General features: G+C 39.5%; 1 protein-coding gene across 3 annotated transcripts in view; it reads left to right on the top strand.

Annotated features, from left to right (window-relative positions):
- The window catches only part of il1rapl2 (interleukin 1 receptor accessory protein-like 2), a 633,588-nt gene that overhangs the window by 113,370 nt on the left and 500,495 nt on the right, over positions 1–19,723 (top strand). For all 3 annotated transcript variants that reach the window (XM_078169190.1, XM_078169189.1, XM_078169191.1), the window contains exon 2: positions 1,427–1,538. In XM_078169190.1, the coding sequence (XP_078025316.1) occupies positions 1,448–1,538 (91 nt within the window). In that variant the 5' untranslated portion in view covers positions 1,427–1,447. The remainder of the gene's footprint in view (positions 1–1,426; positions 1,539–19,723) is intronic.

The raw sequence follows: 19,723 nt of genomic DNA, 5'->3' as shown, positions 1-19,723 counted from the left end.
AAATGGCAGTCGTTATTCAGCACTTGTAGTGTGGCTGGCGGCAGTGATGAGTGCAGCTCAAAAGTTAAAGTTTTTTCAACGTTTTTATTTTTTTTTTTGAAAACTGGTAAATAATCACAGAAGAATTTTTTTTCAGATTTTATTACTATGCATGTATTTTATTAAATCTCCAAAGGGATACTGCAGTTCAGGTCTGGATTACAAAGCTTTTGAAAGGGAAATGTTTGCTCCGACGCCCTTGTTGGAGTGGCAGGATGGCTAAGGTTAGCTTCTGAGCTAAAAATAAGTCTCTCTGTCGCAAGCAGCATTACAGAGATGTTGTGTATGATATAATTTACCCCAAGGTTACTCTACAGTGTTCAATATATCAGAGTTTTCTCTTCAGTCCCATTCTGTGTTTCGTGATGAGAAGGACTGGCACAAGCAGCTCAGGTGGAAAGCCTGACAGAATATTACATTGGAGGTCACTTTTACTTTTCACTCGAGGCATTCCATTTGCTTGAACACAGAGTTTAATTGCTCTGGGCAAGTGCTAATGTTGAGCCCTGTGACAGGGAAAAAAGGGCTTTGGTGGACACATAATGTTACCAGGTGGAGTGCATTCAGTGCACTGTGGCTAATTTAGTTAATCTAGATATAACGTGCAGTTCTTTCCCGATTGACCAATTGATTGGTCGAAGATTAGGTTGAATTTCTGTCGACCAAGATTTTCTTTGGTCAAATACACCCTTATTGTTGGTTTCTCAGCAGTCTCTTTCTGTGCTGCTGGACATGATATTCATGATTATCCCAATAAGGGGAATTCACCCTGTGAAGGAAGTAGCATAAAGAGTGAAAGTTCATACAGGGAGGCAGGGTGGGGTGGTGGATGGGTCAAACAAACACAGGACATTTTGTAAGGAGACTGGTGTTCGTGTCCCATGTGAATACAAGTGGACTTGAGTTATTTTAAGGTACATTGTCGTGATGTTTTTTTTCCCCCTAAACCTAACCTACTTCATTTTGCATCAAGTGCGTAATGGGATGATGCCCAATAATATTTCTATTTCTAAACCTTACCCATGTGCAACTGTAGATTAAGTACATGCTTCAGCTAAGTACCGAACATAAAGGGGCGATTATTGGGGCACTGATTTGTTTGATATCATCTGAATTACAGTATGAGGATTTGTGTGTGACTTGACATTGCAGACTGCTGTTTGCACCCCTTCTCGAATCAACAAGAGTTCAACTTTCCCCAAAGCTTGTAACAATCGTGAGGGGGCGAGAATTCTGATTTCAACACACTGTAATGGTGTCATTGTAATTGTGTTTACAGTATGTTTCTAGATACAGTCTGAATACTGTGTGCTTGTTATTGCCAGTGAGAATCAGACTGATATGCTATCTCTAACACTTTGTCCCCACTGTGTCTTGTCTGCTGAAGGTGCCAGTGGAGAATAGAGAGATGAAGACTTTATCCCTCCTCTTCCTCGTCCTCCTCCTCCTCGCCTCGGGAGCTTGTGATGGCGTCAAATACATCTCTAAGAGGAACTCAGGTAGGATGAACAGCCTTGGTGTTTGTAGTCTACTCTTGAAGCCTTGTCATTTTGCAGAAAATGAGCCTTTCTGTGCTTGAAAGTTCTCAGGCTTTATCTTTTTTTGAGGTTTTTGTCTCACTGGTATTCTCTTTGTTTTTGTGTTTCACTGTCATCCTTTTTCATTGCTAACACTCATCGGTCTTTTCTCGAATACAACGATAATGCTACCCCTTGTCTTTTCTCATACTACTCCTCCTCACTCTTATTTCTGTCAGATATGCTCCCTCTCTCCTTTCCCAACAGTTTTCCCCACTGTTGTCCTTTCTGATGCATTGTTATCTCTTTAACTTGATGAAATTTATATGTACTTCTACTTTGCTCAAGCCATTTCTTTCTTTTTTCTCCCCACAATCACCACCTCTGCCTTTCTCAGATAACACTACTCTCCAAACTCTATCTCAGAGCTCAGATAGCTGTCTTTCTGTTTTCTTTCTGCTGAGGGTGTGTAATGATCAGCCTGTCTGACCGCTGCTGTCATTGTTGCTGCTGTTGGGCTCATTTGTGTATCAGTGGCCAACTGATGACAAATGTGCTGATGGTCTTTATTCCAGTTCGATTTGTTGTGTTTCACTAATCAGCTTGACAGAAAGACTTTGACTTTGGCTATTGAAGTTGGCACGGTGTCTCAATAATGCTTTGTATGATACTGTATAGTAAATGCGTGACATAGAGGTCAGCTATACATGCAGGCTTTAACATATAAGAGTATTGTGTGTTCGTTTCATGCTGCCTTTATGCTTGCTCAGCATGATTCATGTTAGACAGAATATTTGTTCTGCAGTTTTACAAGTGGAGGTTCTGTAATTACAAATATTACCAACAGCATTTATAATTTTATTACCATGCTCCCCTCCCAGGTCCTGAAAGTGATAAAAAAAACACAGAAAATTACTTACTGACATTTTAGCAAACTCAGGTCATCTAATTATAACAATCCAGTTAGAATTGATTCCCCTGTAATGTAATCCTGTCTCACTATTTTGCTGGCTTGTAAGTGAGAGTGTGGGTCCTGGTGGTTTAATCGAGGGAATTTGAGGGCAATCATAACAATCCTGTAGAGATCCTTTTGTAATTACACACACAGCATCTTAAGAATTACATCACAGGGCTTCAAAGAGCTACTGTGAAAATAACTAAGTTCCAGTTGGGCATTACAGGTCCTGAAAGCTCATTTTTTCAGTCAGCTTCTTGAGACTAGAGATGGGATCCTACATGAACACACAGTTACAACAGTTTTGGTCATTTTAGATTAGAGATTTGCATATTGATGTTTTCCTCTGTGGTCTTCTTACTGATTTTAGGTGGGCGGGGCTCAGTTGACAAAACACACTCCCATGCACCACTTTGGATTGAGCAACATGTGATTCAGAATCTGATTACAGTCAGTGTGTTCTTGGATACTGTCAATAATATCTCACACAGTTCCGAGTCATTAAACTCCTGGAGCAACAGTTCAGGATTTTGGGAAATACGCTTATTTGAGAGTGAGAGTTAGAAGAGAAGATTGATGTCACTCTCAATTCTGTACAGCAGATATGAAGCTACAGCCAGCAGCCGGATCTGTTAGCTGAGCATAAAGACTGGAAATGGGGGAAAACAATTTTATGCATCCATGCAAAAGTGACAACAATCAACCTTTTTTTAGCTGGACAAGTTAAGAGTCCAAACAGTTACCGTTCCTGGCCAAGAAATAGTCCTGCACATAACCCAAGTCAAAAGTGTTGTTTTTACACTTTGGTTTTTATATAGATTAGACAAGCAGGTTATAATGTTAGACTTAGGAGGTGCTCGGAGGATTTCCCTGTTTCCACTCTTCATGCTAAGCAAAGATAACTAGCTGCTGGCTCCTCTTCAGATCTACAGTACCAACATGAAAGTGTTATCAATCTTCTTATCTAACTATCAGCAAGAAGTTAAAAGGCATATTTTCTAAGATGTCAAACTTGTAATCAATAAATACCATAGTTTACTTTAACTTCTTGCCTGTTAAAATTGCCCAAAAGGCCTACCCAAGGCATACCCAAAGTACATTGAAAGTTGTTCTTGAACCCTTTAACCTCTCTAACTCCGCTCGGACGCCGGCGTCCACGCTCCCTCCCTCCTCTGTTAAATGGTATCTCACAGGCGCACTGCGTCATCAAACCATGTGATGTTTGGTATTGCCGGATTCAGGAAGCTCTCAGCTTTTCAAAAATGACATCATTTTTCTTTTATTTCTTATGGATTTTGCACCAGAGCAGCCTAAACACACAAAGTCCAAAATTGCGATGAGTGGTGACAAGTCATGTCATGCTGTTTTTCGACGGGAAAAGTTAAAGGATTACTCGCGATCTCATGCGGAGCTGCGAGTGGAGACTTAGATCTTTTATTAAAGGTAAGAGTCTCACTCCTACCACTATTTTTGGCCGAGAGATACCGTGTAGAAAGTGAGATCACAACTTTCACGTTTCATATGGCTTTATTTGGTGATACTTTATGGTGTTTCTGTGTCATAAACAACATCAGCTATCATAATCACACCTGATTTCAATAAGGTACAATGTCTGAAGCTGGCTGAGTGTTGTTTGATCACTGATAGTACTGTTTAGAAGCGGAGTGAGCGCTCTTGTCATTTGGAGCTCCGTCTGGATCTTTTCATGGAAAAAACACTGTAGAATGGTCATACTTTGAGCAGTTCTCTTCAAATTTGAAACAAATGTTCATTGATAGTGTGCCTACAGCCCCACAGTGTAATTTACCTGCTCAGATGAAGCCACAAACAGTTATTAATCGTGAAAATCATTTTTTATTTTATTTTAGGCAAAATCTTCAACTTTTTACTGACTTCAGAGACCCATTACTCTGTCTCTGTATCACCTAGAGTGTTTCTGACACTTTCACAAGAAACTTCAGGGAGTTTTCTTTCTGGCAAGATCTCATGCATGCATGTAGTCAGAGCGGTTCAGAGGCTACAGTCATTTAATTTGGGTATGTCATTTCAGGCGTTTTCGCTACAAAATGGGGGTGGAGTGCAAGAGGTTTTAAAGCACATGCACATACATTTTTCTGTGGAAAGGTAACACTCAGTTTTTCCCCCAACAGTCTGAATCCCTGTAAGTGCTACTGAACACACTAAAATATATATATATATATTTTTTTTCTTCAAATCTCCGCCTGAATAATTTTCTGAAAATAGATGCCTTCATAGCTGGCACTTATTAGCTGAAAAACACAATGGGACAATAGCTTGAAGATTTATGTAGTCCATATTCAAAGTGGATAACAGTATCGCAGAAAATGAATATTTCACATTTTTCAAAGAGTTTGTCAAGGTGCTAAGAAAATAGGTTAAAACTAAGAACTTAATGTATGATGAAGAATGAAAAACAAATTAACAAAGACAGAAATGTCCATTTAAGACCTTATTTTACGTAAAATTACTTTTAGAAAATCTAAATTTATAAGAAAGACAATATTAAGACATTTCCTTTAAGACAATATAAGAGCCATTTTTTAATTATTTATTTATATTTATAGCGGTTTATGTTGGGGAAAAAAAACTGTTTAAGCTGCACATTGTTGTGTAGGGAATTTCATTGGCTGTAAACTGCTTGCTATTGGCTGTCTTCCTAGTACAGGCCCTTCTGTTTAACACAGGCTCTCATCGGATTTCTGAAAGGTTAATTACTTGATAGTCACTTATTTTGTCATCAATATTTAACTTCATAGAGAAATTTTTGAAATTTGATTGGGCAAAAGAAACACATCACAACCCATTAATGATCATTTCATGTACTGGCAGTAGTAAGACATGTTACGTAATTTAGTCTCGTGGGGAAATTTGTCTGCTAAAATGAGGTCAAACACCGGGGTCATCTACAGAACAACAGCCCTGCAGCAGGCAGGGGATTATTGATTCATCCCATAAGAATTATGTGACTAAACTTTCAAACAACGATGATATGGACCAGAAAAGTGATGAATTTTTAATCAGACAAAAGGCGATGAGTATATGTAACGCAACAAAATTTTATTAAATGTGTTATTATGTCAGACTAAATTGGACTTTTGTAAAGCTTACTCAGGATGGCTTTCAGAGTGTTCACTGTACTTTCTCAGTCTCATCTTTTAATATTCTCTGCTCTCACCTTTTTCTTTCTGCATGTCTGTGTCTCTCTCACACTCAACATACTGACCATGTGGGCGAGCTGGTGGGATTTGTTGTTTGCTGTGCATGTGTGCACGTTCGCTCGCAGGCATACCTGCATGTGTAAGCGGTCCGCTTCATGCCATATTGAACAGTGACTGTGTGTGTGGGTGCTGCATATATCCAGGTTTTAAGTGTATGTGTGTGTGTGTGTGTGAACTCCCTAAGTGCGCTTTAGTGTATGCTCTGTGGATGTGCGCTCTCCTTCTGTGTATGTGTGTGTGGGAGAGGTGTGCACAGAGCAATTATGTGATCAGAGCAGAGCCAAGCGGACATTTATGTGGGCGACCGCTACAGTCAGCCAAAGATAGGCTGTTAGATCTTTTCTGTCCCTTGCTGCTTATGTGATTGTGTGTGTGTGTGTGTGTGTGTGTGTGTGTTTAACTGGACACCATATGGATAGGAACTACCATTTCCTTTTGTCAGTCTCCCTGCTGTGCTTTGATGCAGCATCCGCTGCAGAAAAAAGTGGACAAATTGTGATGAGACACAGCAGAGACAAGGGTGGTGGAAAGTGAGGAGGGTGAGAGTTAAGTGATGTTTAAGCAGATCAGCACAAATATAATAAACAAGTTTGAGCTATAGAAAAAAATACAATGAGAAAATGATGATATATCTGATCCCTGTAAGAAACTCCTTACTTTAGAGGTCAGCTGAGTAGACACAGCTGTTCAGTTAGACTAACTTTACTTAAATATACAGTGTGTAAGACTAAGTGAGATGTGCTGCTGAGATGCTGTGGCTCAAACACCCCTGGTAAATGCTGTGATGTGTTGCCAGAAACACCCAGGTTTGGTGCCACAAACACTAGTGGAAATGCTGCTAAGGGTCGCCAAAGACAACCAATGTTTTTGTTTGTGGGTTTTGAACAATAGGGCAGGCGTCTCACCTAGGTGACATACCATCTACCATTCCCTTCACCTCCTGACAAAAAAGTCTGCACATATTTTATGTCACTCTAGAAACGTTGATGTAATAGGTATGAAAAGTGCACACGTAACGTATCTGTGGTTTGCAGAAACATACAAAGCAAACATTTTCTTCTGGCGACTGGGCTGGTACCTATTATCAACCCTGAAGCCGGTCAGGTTCAGTGCCTCGCTCAAGGACACTTAAGCAGGGTTGAAGTTTACTCACAAGAGTTTCATCACACTGGCATCTCACACTTAAACACCCTGATACACACAAATACACAAATTCATGAGCATTGAATGGACATCTTTCTGTCATCTGAGAGACAGACTTGCAGACATGTTGGCAACCGTTCATCTTCCAAATGGAGGATGCATCATGAAGAATGCATATTATAACTTGTAGTAAACAAGCTACAGAATAAAACCTACTCAGCCGCGTGCAAGATGCAATATATGCTGGTGATGTATTGCAATTGGTGAGCTAGATCAGAGTAACTAGTCGAATAATTACATGAAGAATTTATTCATTTTTTTCCTCTTTTCCTCTCAAGCCTCATTCACACTCCCAGTGTGCTGATTATTCCATCATAGTAATTCATGTTGCTGCTGCAGTGTAGATTCAATACATCATTTGTTTGAAATATTTCAGCATTTTTGTTCCAACTTCTCAGTTACGTCTATATCTGATCACACAGTTCAGTCTGTTATTTATCAAAAAGGCTACTGTGTGAAATTCTGTCAGTCTTATGGCAGAAGTTCTGTTTCCAGTTCAATTTGAAAAGTTGAACATCTAAAGTTGTGTATTAGGAGGTAGTGACACTGAATTCCAATTAGAGGCCACATGCAATCAGACGGTAGCACTTAGCAAAAAGGTACTTAAAGCTGGTCGCATTTATCTTATGTTGCAGTCATACCAAATGAGGAAAGATCGTGTGCATATATTACCAATATCTAATTTGCACAGATGATTATCTTTGTTAAGATAATGACTTTTCTATTAATCCAGGGCCCAGTAATAACTGTGCAGGACTGTTTTGGGATGAGGGCTATTTGTGATGCAGGGTTGGTTTTGTGAAGCCTATTTAAACCCTGATTAAAGTGTAAAAGGCTGTATGTGTTTTAAGGTTATGTCCAATGAATGTCCAGCCTGAGTTAAATACACTCAATATATGAAATATATCCAAGACTATTTTACCATTTTATTCAACTACAATAAACTACTATTTAGTTTACAGTTTGCTTTACAAATGTAACATGTACCTCTTATAAAAAGTAAAGTGATAGTTAAGTTAACTGTAGTAAATGATTACTATCAACAAATTATGAAATGACATTTGATGATGTTCACTATGTATTAGTGGTGTTATGATTTATGACATTTTGACAATTTACTGTTGCACACTTTATAACATTAAATGTACTATTAAGTTTTTGTTTAATGATTTAATGATGGTTTGTAAAATGAGATTTGCAAATTATGCCTTAATCATTAATATATACATTTTAAAGTATATAAAATATAACATTGCGAGCAACAAGAAACTGTTAAAAAACATTGATTACAGCATTACTTATAATTAATAAACATTAATCACTATCATTTCACTGCTTGGTAATTTACTAAAGTTAAAATAACTATCAATTTAATATTATTAATGATGGATATTATGAAGTGTTCCCCAAGTTATATTACACATATTTGAAATTTATTTTTATCTTTGAATATTTATCTTTTGTGTTTGTTTTTCTAGTCCATATTTTTTAATTTTATTTTAATAATTGTCATTTTAACACAGCCTCAACAGTATGCCGCTGCACATGATAAACGTGTATGTGACAAACAAAACCTTTGAATCTAAAGGGATCTGTGCCTGTTTTCTTGCTGGAATTATTTGGTATGAACTACAACATGCTCAGCCGAGCTGCTTTATTTGTATGCATGTATATACACGGGGATGACAGAGAGGTGTTGGTGAGCCTGAGAACAGCTTCGGTGCTCCTCCTCATTTATTCTTAAAGACTGTGAACTCTACCAGGGTGATGAACATGATTCTTCAAAAGATATTTAGTCATTTGGTGTTTTGATGATGGTGGTGGAGAGCATTGCCTTCAGTAACATGACTCTTTTAAAATCTCCTGTTGCTTTTCATATGGCTTGTGAGCTGGTAACTGTGCCTTGAAAGAAGGCATCTGTATTCATTATTTACCTCCACTCATTTATTCAAGTTATTCTTTTCTATCCATCTGCAAGAAAAAAGTGTATTTTTTTTCATGTTCATTTGTATTTTCAAAAGCATCTATTCACATAAGGTATCATTCTCTTCTCTTCTAGACTGTAGACACATGGCATTGTGGAGGAGAAATCACAGTGAACCTAATGGTGTTGAAGTAACTACAGCTACAGAAAGGCACAAGCGTTTCTTAGATTAGCCCATTTCACTGAAAGTGCTAATGAGCTCAACAGTTGCTACAGACGCAATGCTGAAAATAATGGCTGGAAGTTAAACAGGCACATTTGTGAACACACACACACACACACACACACACACACACACACACACACACACACGCACACACACACTAGGGCTGTCAAAATTGCTCAAAAATGACTTTTGAATATTCCTTCTGAAAATAACTCATAGGTTCGAACCATTCAGATTTTTTTTTTTCGCATTATGTCCACAAGAGGGCAAACTAATACAAGGAAACATACTTGTATATGTATTAATACAAGAAAACATAACTACTTGTAGGTATTTTTATTTCAACATAAACGTCTTTGAAAACATTTACATACCTACACATTAAAACGCATAAAACAATTATCTATAACATTTCGTTATAAACGACCGCGGACCTCTTGCTCGCCCCCCCTCTCTGACCTGTGGCCCGCGGAAGCGCTGCGAATAGCCTCGAAGCGCCGAACCATGACCGGCTCGCGCCCTGCAGCAATCGTTTCGGCGTCTGGTCTATTTTCTGCGCAAGCCGCGAGCGAATGTGTCAAGCCGGGTGACGGAGACAACAGCTGGGAGCAGAACCGCTTGTGGACCAGGTGGTGTTTTTTTTCCTCCACAATCGAATATCAATTTTCACATTTAAAGGTCCATTTTTTTTTTTTCAAATTTAAATTTGAATTTAGAATATTCGTTGACAGCCCTCACACACACACACACACACACACACACACACACACACACACACACACACACGCGAGCAACACCACATTTACTCTTACATACACATACAAACACACATTATATCAGTGTGTTAATTGTGACGCTGATAATTATGGAGAACTTAATCTCTGTGAATATGTCTTCCTTGCTTCATCATGTCTCCATCCTTCTCTCCATCTCTCCTAGTCGTCTTAGTCAAGGCCAGATCTTAACGGCTTCAGCGCTCCAGACAAAACCAATAGATGAGCTGAGATGGCGAGCAGAGAGATAACGCAGACTCTTATCTCGATGCCTGCTGGGCTGATACAGCAAGAGAGGACGGGAGAGACAAACAAATCAAACAAAAAGCAAGAGAATGGTCCTCTGTATACTATACTGCCTTCCTTTTTATTCAGTAATTACATGTATTTCCATTAGAGTGTGGCTCGGGACACACATTTCTGTGTGAACCCAACCCAAGCCCGAGAGAGTATTAACTAAGCTCGACCTGAACCTGACATGCATTCTGTTTATGTCTGAACCCGACTTGAGCAGGACGCAGTTTATGTAACGTTTCTAAAGCACAAGAGTTTGCCCTGTCAAACTATTGTTGTAACCATGGTTACAGGTTCTCTCTATATTGTGATTACAAATGGCAAATGACTGTCAAAAGGCATTATCTTACATGAATATTTACCACCTGAAATAGCCCATGTGTTGCGTTAAATAGCCTTTAAAGACCTCTACATGATGTGCTGATACAGATGGTTTGCTGTGTGGGTGTCATACTGTATGTGTGTGTCAGGATGATTGAATGCCAGTGAATGCCCTTGTATGTATACATAAGAATATGTGTGTCTCTGCGTGTGCAAGTGTGTGTTCTGACGCAGCTAAAACCTGAGATCAAAGAACGATTAGATCTCACTGCGATCTAATCACGAGTTAACTCCTAGCATGCAAAGCCGAGCAAAGATAAGAGTGTGTGTTTGTGCAAGTGTGTGTCGTGCTTTTGTATGGCATGAGACATATTTGCATTGTAGCAAAATTGTGTATCTGTGTGTGCTGACTGTCTTTGAGTGGGGTAAAACACATACAGAGCTGTCTTTTCTACTGACACACACTCATGTGCACACACACCATGCCAGTCCCTCTCTCTATCTGCACATTACATCTAACTGTACATTAGAAAGCATCTGAAGTTGAGCATGTTCTTAACCTCTGTTCTCTATGCAGACAGTTTTCACAGTAAAATGTTGACGCACTTGGTTTTTATGCTTGGCTGTGATGGACTTTGCTGCACAATGAGCATGGCTCTATAAAACAGTGACGTCTCTTGCAAATGACTTTGTCAGAAAGAAATGTACATTTAGATTAATCCTAAGCTAAGGTTTTTTTTTAAGTCAATAATATAGGAGACAGTGCAAAAACACAAAATAGCATCATGTAAGGGAGATCCAGACTTGGAGTGGTTTGAGAAGCGATGTAAATTTTCTTTGCCATTGTTCTTGGTGTTGCTCAAAGTGCTGAGGGCAAAAAGTCAAATTACTTATTCACCATTGTGGGGAATGCAGACAATGACAGAGAATGTTGGACTAAGAGTCTCATCCTACTCTCCAATGTGCTATGTGTGAGCTCAGTCCTGCGTGTTCTTTAATGAAGCAATAGGAGAAGATATTCGGTCTCAGTTAATGTAGTTTATTAAGCAGTAAAGGAATAAAATTACAGAGCTCTGGGTCTCAACTTCACGTCCCTGACAAACAACAAAGGTGTGTCAGTTCACAAAGTCTGACCTCCTGTCCTTCCCCTGACCCAGTATATTTGAGCGTAACAGAGTGTCATTGTGCACGCAAGGCGTTGTCCTCTTCTCATTGGCAGTTCCACTTCCTCCTTCACCACACCACGCCCCTGCCTCCTGTTAATCTGACTCCTTCCCGCTGGCGGTGGGGGCGTGGTTCCTGTTTTGAAAGACAAGAGAACAACACAACTCCCTACACGTGCTGTACCTTACTATCTGTACATCACTTTCTGTTCTTTTTACCATATATGAAACTAATTATCTAAGCATTGCGGTATGTGCTCCTCAGACTTCATGTCTCTTCCTCTCCTGTACTTCTCCACTTCTGCAAAGCAAACACATTCAGATCAGCTGAAATCATCTCAGTATTCTCATTGTTCACACATCTAAAACTTATATAGTGAAACACAACTTATAGTAAAACACATAAAATCATTCTATTCCCAACAAGAACAAGGGAAATAGAGCAGAGGATGAGAGAGATTCAACATTTATAAGCTCTTATTGTACTACAGCGGCTGAGAGAGAGACAGAGAGAGAGACACTTTTGTTTTGCCGGGGATGCCGAATGGTGCAGGTAAGTGATGTAACTTCATGACAGAGCTGCAACCGATAAGTAGATTTATTTTTTTCAATTTTATTTGCGAGTCAGTGTCAGTTTGGTGTTTCTAGAGATCTTAACATATACATTTTTCAATTAGCGGAAGTGTTGACAGTGTCACAGTCAAAAGCACTGGCTCATTAGTCTTTTTGACTTTTGAAAAGTCTAGACGTCAGTGTGTTTGCACACTATGGCACAGCTGCACACATTTTTTTTATTGTGATTAAAAGAAAAGAAATCACATAACAGCCTGACTGTCTGCTCACTCCAAAAGACTAATGAGCAGCAAAAATGGACAGTTAGACCATCATAGTCACTGTGATCTGGCATGAAGGCCAGGTGCCGTCTGGATATATAGAACATGGTGGCTTTTTCTTTGACATTGGCATATTCTCCCTAACTTTTTCCTTACGTGTCACATGTGGTTTGAGACTCATTTTAGCCAGATGTTAACAACATAATAATCTTTATTCTTCCCATGTGTAACTAAGTGAGTCTTTGGATGTATTCTCTGTAGGGTCTGTCCCCTGTGACAGCTGCTGCTGAAGTTACACTGAAATTAAAATGATATTAGCCATTTTTCTCTGTCACATGAAAAGCAACAGGAAAAAATGCTTAAGTGATTTCAATACTTAACTTCTGATCATTCAGAAGCCAGGGCGTGGTGTTGAAGTGTTTACCTGATATCTGATCAGTGCAATTATTGAGTGAGCTGTATAAGTGAGGCAGTGACAGTAGTTAAAGCATCACTTGTGTCTCACTTGTAGCAGCCCAGTCACCAGAAGAAAATGGCGGGATTGTTTGTCTCTGCAAACGACAGATATGTTATGTTGGTATGTTTCATGCCTATCATTCCAGTGTTTCTAAAGTGACATGGTGTGTGAGCTTGACTTTGTCATCTGGAGGTGGAGGGGACAGTGGATGGCGTGACACCTAGGCAAGACCTGGCCAAGCTGCAGACCACTGTTTGAGACCAACAAACAATAAACCTGGTTGTTTCTTAGCGAGTCATCGCTGTGTTTACAACAGCCTTTTACCCACAAAACATGGGTGTTTTCTAGCGACCTGTTGCTGTGGTTTCTGCCAGGACAGTACCACGAAAAACTTTTTTTTTTTTTTTTAAACCCAGACAATGCTGCATCAGCTGCAGGGATTGTGCCACCAAAGCTCTGTGTTTTAAACCAAAGCATGATCTTTTCCTAAGGAAAGCCAAGTGGTTTTGTGCCTACACCTAAGCACATGTTAACCACAGTGTTGTTGAAACGTAAAGTTTGAACATATTTGCTACATAATAATGTACAAATATAACAGATTCATGGTTTGTAAAAAAGTATAATGCCAACATTTATCCTGGAAATTGGGTATCTTGTAGTGCATCCATATAAGTCATATGTTTTGTGGGTAGTTGTTAGCTAGCTTGCTAGCTAAACTGTTATTTTAACCTAACTCATAAAGTGCAGAAGTTGAGCGACACCGCCACCCTGCATGTAGCCCAAATATTCTGGAATTAATCAGTTGAGTTGTGCCCAAAGCTGACATATATGTAGGGTTAGGTATCGTTTGGGTTTTTTCCGATACCGGTGCCGAACCTATACTTTTAAAATGGTACCGGTGCTTAAACGGTGCCTGAACCGATACCTCAAAATATGAGTTTTTAATGGAGGTTGAAAAGTGGCACAAATGGGCCACCTTTCAGAAGAGTGTGAGTATTTGATACTGGAAAAAGTTGGACTTGATACCGCAGCTTTTACGTCCTGTTCTCGTGGAGGTGACTGTGAGAGGAACAATTGTGGTCAGCGAGGAGTCGTTTGGAAACAACAGGATACAGCAGGCATATGACATAACAGAGCAGTGAATGACATAATTTCACTGTGTGTCTGTGTGTGTGTGTGTCATGACATGTAGCTTAAAAAATGTGTTGTATGTTTGCAGTAGTCCTAGCTAATGTCTCTCCCCAGCACCACTAATTAACATGAGTGGCTTTGTAATAAAAAGACATCCACCTCTTCAACTCTGCACCTGTGTGTTTCTGTATGTTTGTTTGAGTGTTTTCTGCTCACACACCAATTACAGTACACTGTCTGTCTCACTGTTGCCCTTTTGTTGCCCCTCTTAAACCAAAGATAACTGGGTGTTTGTGAGGCTTGTGTGTGTGCGTGTGTGTTTGTGTGAGAGAGAGCTTCAGCTTGCTCTAGTTGAACTATTACATATACGTTGCTTCAACTATAGCAATATTGTCAGAAACCAGCTACTTACTGGTATGTTATTGGATTGCTTCTATGATGCACACACACAGTTAAGCTGTGGCTTGTTTTGAAGGTTATGTAACCACTGTTCCTACAGTGGCAAGTTTACATAATGAGTCAGCTATAACTGACCACTATACTAAGAAAAAATAATTGAATTCCCCATGCTGCTCAAAGGTAGGTGATGGCAGCTTTTTTTTTTTTTGCTTGCATGTTACTCAGTGCACAAGTTAACGTTATATATGAGTCAACACACGATAAATGTCAACATGACAGCTTTGAACATTTCACTTGTTTTTATGTCTCTCTTGCATGACAAAGGCTCTGCTGACGACTGAATTGTCAAGCACTTAAAAAATGTATATGAATTTCAGTTGTATTATGTGAGCTGCAAATATTCTATTTCCACACTTTGGCAAAATGTGTCTGAGCATCCTTCCAGTGTGCTCTGGCAGCCCTACGCCTGTGTGCATAATAAGCTATATTTTAATCCAACACTGTTGAATTTAGACTTGTTTCCTGAAAATAAGGCAATATTAATTCATAAACAATGTAGATTTATTTTTGATGATGCATTTCATCATTTCACTGATACTTTTTATATCACTGTACCATTCTTCACACTGGGCAGTGGATCTTCTGAGGCCAGAACTACACGATAACCAAATGTGTTATCTCCTCCCAAGCTACCAGAACTGAAGGTGCTGTTTTCACTTGTAGCATCTCTGCTCCTCCTGAGCAAGGACATCAGTTTTCTCTCAGGAGGAGCTTTTGTGGCAGAGCCTCTCCAGACTCCTCTGTCTGTCTGTATGCCCTGTGGCATGGTGCTGTGGAACAGTGGAGGGCGGGAAGAACAGAGAGCGGATTGGATTGGCTCTACAACCACTGATAATGTATTTTTCCTAATCCCAACTAGTTTTCAGCTGCACCACTGTTACACCAAGCACTTAGGAGCTTACCAAAAGTCATCAGCATGCCCTACTGTAGCAACAGGAACCATTGATTCATAAAAAATAGAGCCCTATGACCTCTGTAGTAATGTTCACAGTGTTCTGTGCTGGGGATGCTCCTAAAGGAATAGTTTGTATTTACTTTCTTGCTCAGAGTTAGGTGATTGATTCTTCTCATGTCTGTGTGCTGAAGTGTTGAGCTGTGTAAAACGACTATTCTTTACATATCACACGCGCAGTCATTTACTCAACAGTGGGCAGTTTATTGAATGTTGCACAACAGTAATGCTTGCGTCTACAAAATAGGACACAGTGCATTTTGGGATTGTTAGTAGAAAGTTGTGCACATGCATTGGACAACCTACTATGTTTTCATTCCGTGAGAATTTTTGTGGGTACTACATAGTGACTACAAGTACTAACTTGAAATTCAGAATTCAAATGGCAGGGGGCAATTATATCAACATACAGTATCCTTATACAATGGTTTCGTATAATATCCGGCCCAGTCACCACAAGAAAATATTGGCATTGTACGTTTCCGCAAACCACGGAAACATTACATTTGTACTTTTCATACATGCCAAATCAATGTTTCTTCTTATCCGAGCAGATTTTGTCATCATGAGGTGGAAGGAATGGTGGATGGTGTGACATCTAGGTGAGAAACCTGCTAAGCTGCAGACCACTGTTCGAGACCAACAAGCAACAAAACTGTATTTTTTTAGTCAGTCATTGCTACTTTTTCAGTGGCCTTTTAGCCACCGAACATGGTTGCTTTTTAGCGACTTGCCCTTTCTTTCTCCCGGCGATAGTGCCAGCAGTGTTTTTTCCCCAAGACTTGGCTGCATTTCCAGGCAGGATTGTGCCACCAAATCATGGTATTTCAAGCCAAAACATGATCTTTTACTAACATACCCAAGTGTTTTTTGTGCCTAAACTTAACCACACAATAACAACAGCGTTGTTGACTCGTAAAGTGTTAACATTTATTTTGGCTTGGGTTGTAGTATCTTACGAAAAGTTTTGCTCATGGTTCCTATGATATCTTATATATTTGCGCCCCTTGAGGTTAGGTTAACTTTTGGAAAAGAATCATGGTTGGGTGTTGTCACATTGTGAACTACATATGGCATGACGACATGATGTTACATACGTATGTAACTTAAAATAACTCCTCATTGACTTCTGGTTTCAAACAGGACACGAACCCTGTGTCCTGGGTCCTGTGTTTGCTTGGTCTTCATACCGTGTGACCTGTTGTCCTCCTTTGTTCATGTCATATGACAGATGTACAAAGACTGAATGAGAAGAGCCTGATTATAGTGCACTAGTAAATAGTGATTTTAACAAGACGTTGAACAATATGATAAAATAAACTCTCTCGTTACTAAGTTTAAGGGAATAAGAAGTCAATCAAGCAGGTTTTGGATTTATCTACCATGTCAAAGAAAAAAATACTCTGCATTCTGCAACCTCCTCCATAAATATTCAGCCATTGTCACTCAGTTCAAACCCCACACTTCTTCTCTGTTTCACTCACTGCTAAATGTACTCTGACAAATACTTCTTCATCTCTAGCCTTCATTTTACTGTATGTGTCCCTTTTTCTCCTCTCCTCTACTTCTATTCCCACTCTCGCACTTTGTCTCTTCTGTTTCTGCAGTGTCCTTCCATCCTCTCCGTCTCTCTTTTTCCACTTTCTCTCTCTTTGTTTAATCGGCTTTAGAAGGAGGTGCTTAGTCTGTAGGTACCAGGAAATACTGACAATGAGGGTGACTGTGTATCTGAAAGAGGGGAAATGGAGGTAAAGTAAAAAGATATAAAGATGTTCCCGTAGTGTTAACCTCTATGTGTCTTTTAGTCATGTTCTGCAGTCCTGCATAATATTTAGAGTTTATCAGGTCTACAACATCCAGTTTAGAGCAGTTACTGTTTGAGCTCACTGAGTTGTCCCTGTCAAGATGACAATCAAAACAAGAAGTTGAGCTTCTCCACTCGTTTTCCTCTCTCCACATCTCCACTTTGTCCCTCTCACTCCCATTCTGTCACCCACCACATCCCCCTCTTTCTCTCTTGTCCCCCATGTCTCCATGTCTTTGTTGTGCTCCAAGGTCATATTAAAGATTCATCCATTCTCTGGTTCTGCAGTCAAATATTGATAAAGGCTGACACCGCTTTGACTTGGTACACTGAAGGCTTCTATTCTTCATGCACTCTCTCTCTCTCTCTCTCTCTCTCTTTCTTTCTTTCTTTCTTTCTTTCTTTCTTTCTCTCTTTCTCTCTCTCTCTCTCTCTCTCTCTCTCTCTCTCTCTCTCTCTCTCTCTCACACACACACTCACTCACACACACACACACACACACAAAACCTTGAAAGCCCATACACCTATAGTACACACTGACACCAACATGACTGTTGGAGAACAAACATAGGTGTATAAACACAAACACATTTGTATTCTACACTGAAAAAACAAGTCAATTACATATCTGTTAGTTAACCACAGTAACTAGATTTTTTTTTAAAACAACAGATTCTTTTCCTGCTTATTTTCCATAAAAAGTAATGAATTGACACTCCCTCCACCCATTCCTGAAGCATAAAGGCTGGGTTATCGCTGTATGTAGGCTCTACACACAGCCTACGTTGTAGTCTACACAAGTGGTCTACTCTGTTGTGAGGATTTGTACTTGAGTGGAAGTGTGTCTGTGTGGCTCTGCAGTTACACCGCCAAAACACTAGTTGTAGGTTGGGTTTCTATGCAGTTGTGTTGAGTGCAGTAAAGTTTGATTAATTTAATTAACACACAGAAAACACCCATAAAACATACATCAATACTCTATATAACTCATGAGGTTCAATAAAAACAACTGTCTTTTGCTAGATACATTTTCCTCACTTAGAGAACATGACAATGTTATTGCTATGAGACATTGCATTGTCTAAATTAGCCTATCGGCTAGCTGACTTTTTCCGTATGAAGCTGGAAACAACAGCAACATTTTTTGTTTAACAAAGGTAACATAACAAAGGTAACATTACAAAATGTGTCTCCTTAATAGAACTTACAAAGTTCATAAGCAAAACAATTTTCTTTTGCTAGACAGGTTTCCCCCAAATATACAACATGCTAACATTATTAGCATAAGCCTATGACATTTCCCATGGAATAAATTAGCCTAGCAGATTTTTCATTTGTACATGAAGCCAGGATAAATCACACACAAGACTACCAATGCTATTTTGTGTGGTCTTTATTGTCTTGGTTCTCATCTGTGAAATAAAAGTATATCAAAGGTTTGTTTTCACCAAGGGAAATGCAGGGGTTAAAGTTCTCCGGCACAGCGCCGGATTTCCGGTGTGGCGAAGTTTCTGTTCGGCACGGGCAGAAGTGCTCTGCAGTGCGAGCATTTCACTCTCATTGGCCCCTAAAAATATATGTACGAACTGGGAAAATGATTTAGGTGCACAGTGTGCGAGTAAACACAACCTACTGTTTACCGTAATCGGCATCGGACGTTTTTTCATCGATAACCGATCAAATAAATGTATTTTAAAACTCGCTCCTTTGGCTTTGATACAGCCGTCTCGCTCCCTGCCTGCAGTCCCCATTGCACTGGGCTTTGTAACAATGTCCCACCTACAGCCCCCTCTGATTGGTTACACGGCACAAGTGATAGCCAATCAACACTGACGCCTGTGCATGCTTTCACATCATGTCACATTGAGACACAGAGCTCAGAAGAGCAGGAGAGGCTCTGGTAAGCCAGCAGTAATTTTGAAGGTAAGGTAACAGAAACCAGACAGAAACGAAAGTTGCAATAAAAGTCCTCTATGCTGAAGTTTTGAAGTCACCACCGCAACATTATATGATCCATTTCAATGATGATATGCTTGCCCAGAGGCGTAATTTCGACGTAACTGCCTGTTTAATTCACATCAAGCACGATACAATTTTGCAAACAGCCTAAATGATTTAGCTTCTAAAAATGAATAGCACCAAGGCAAAAAAGAGATGTAGGAGCTTTAAGTCAAAAAGTCTGGTAACCACTGAAAGTTTAATCTTTATTTATAAACTCATTAAGCTATAAAAGTTTAATCTGAAAAGTAACTACTAAAGCTACAATCTTTTTGTTCGTTTTGATAATAAACATGTTCCTTTGCAACACATACATTTCTATTTCTTCATTTTGTGACCGCAGCACCAAGCCCCCCACTCCGGAAAAGATTTCAGATTTCAGGCACACAAATCTTCCGTGCTCGACATTTCAGGCACAAAATTTTTTCTTGCTTT

Source organism: Epinephelus lanceolatus, chromosome 7, assembly GCF_041903045.1.
Source record: "Epinephelus lanceolatus isolate andai-2023 chromosome 7, ASM4190304v1, whole genome shotgun sequence".
Taxonomy (NCBI): Eukaryota; Metazoa; Chordata; class Actinopteri; order Perciformes; family Serranidae; genus Epinephelus; species Epinephelus lanceolatus.
The sequence above is the reverse complement of the archived record's forward strand: the minus strand, read 5'-3'. Positions and strand labels throughout refer to the sequence as shown.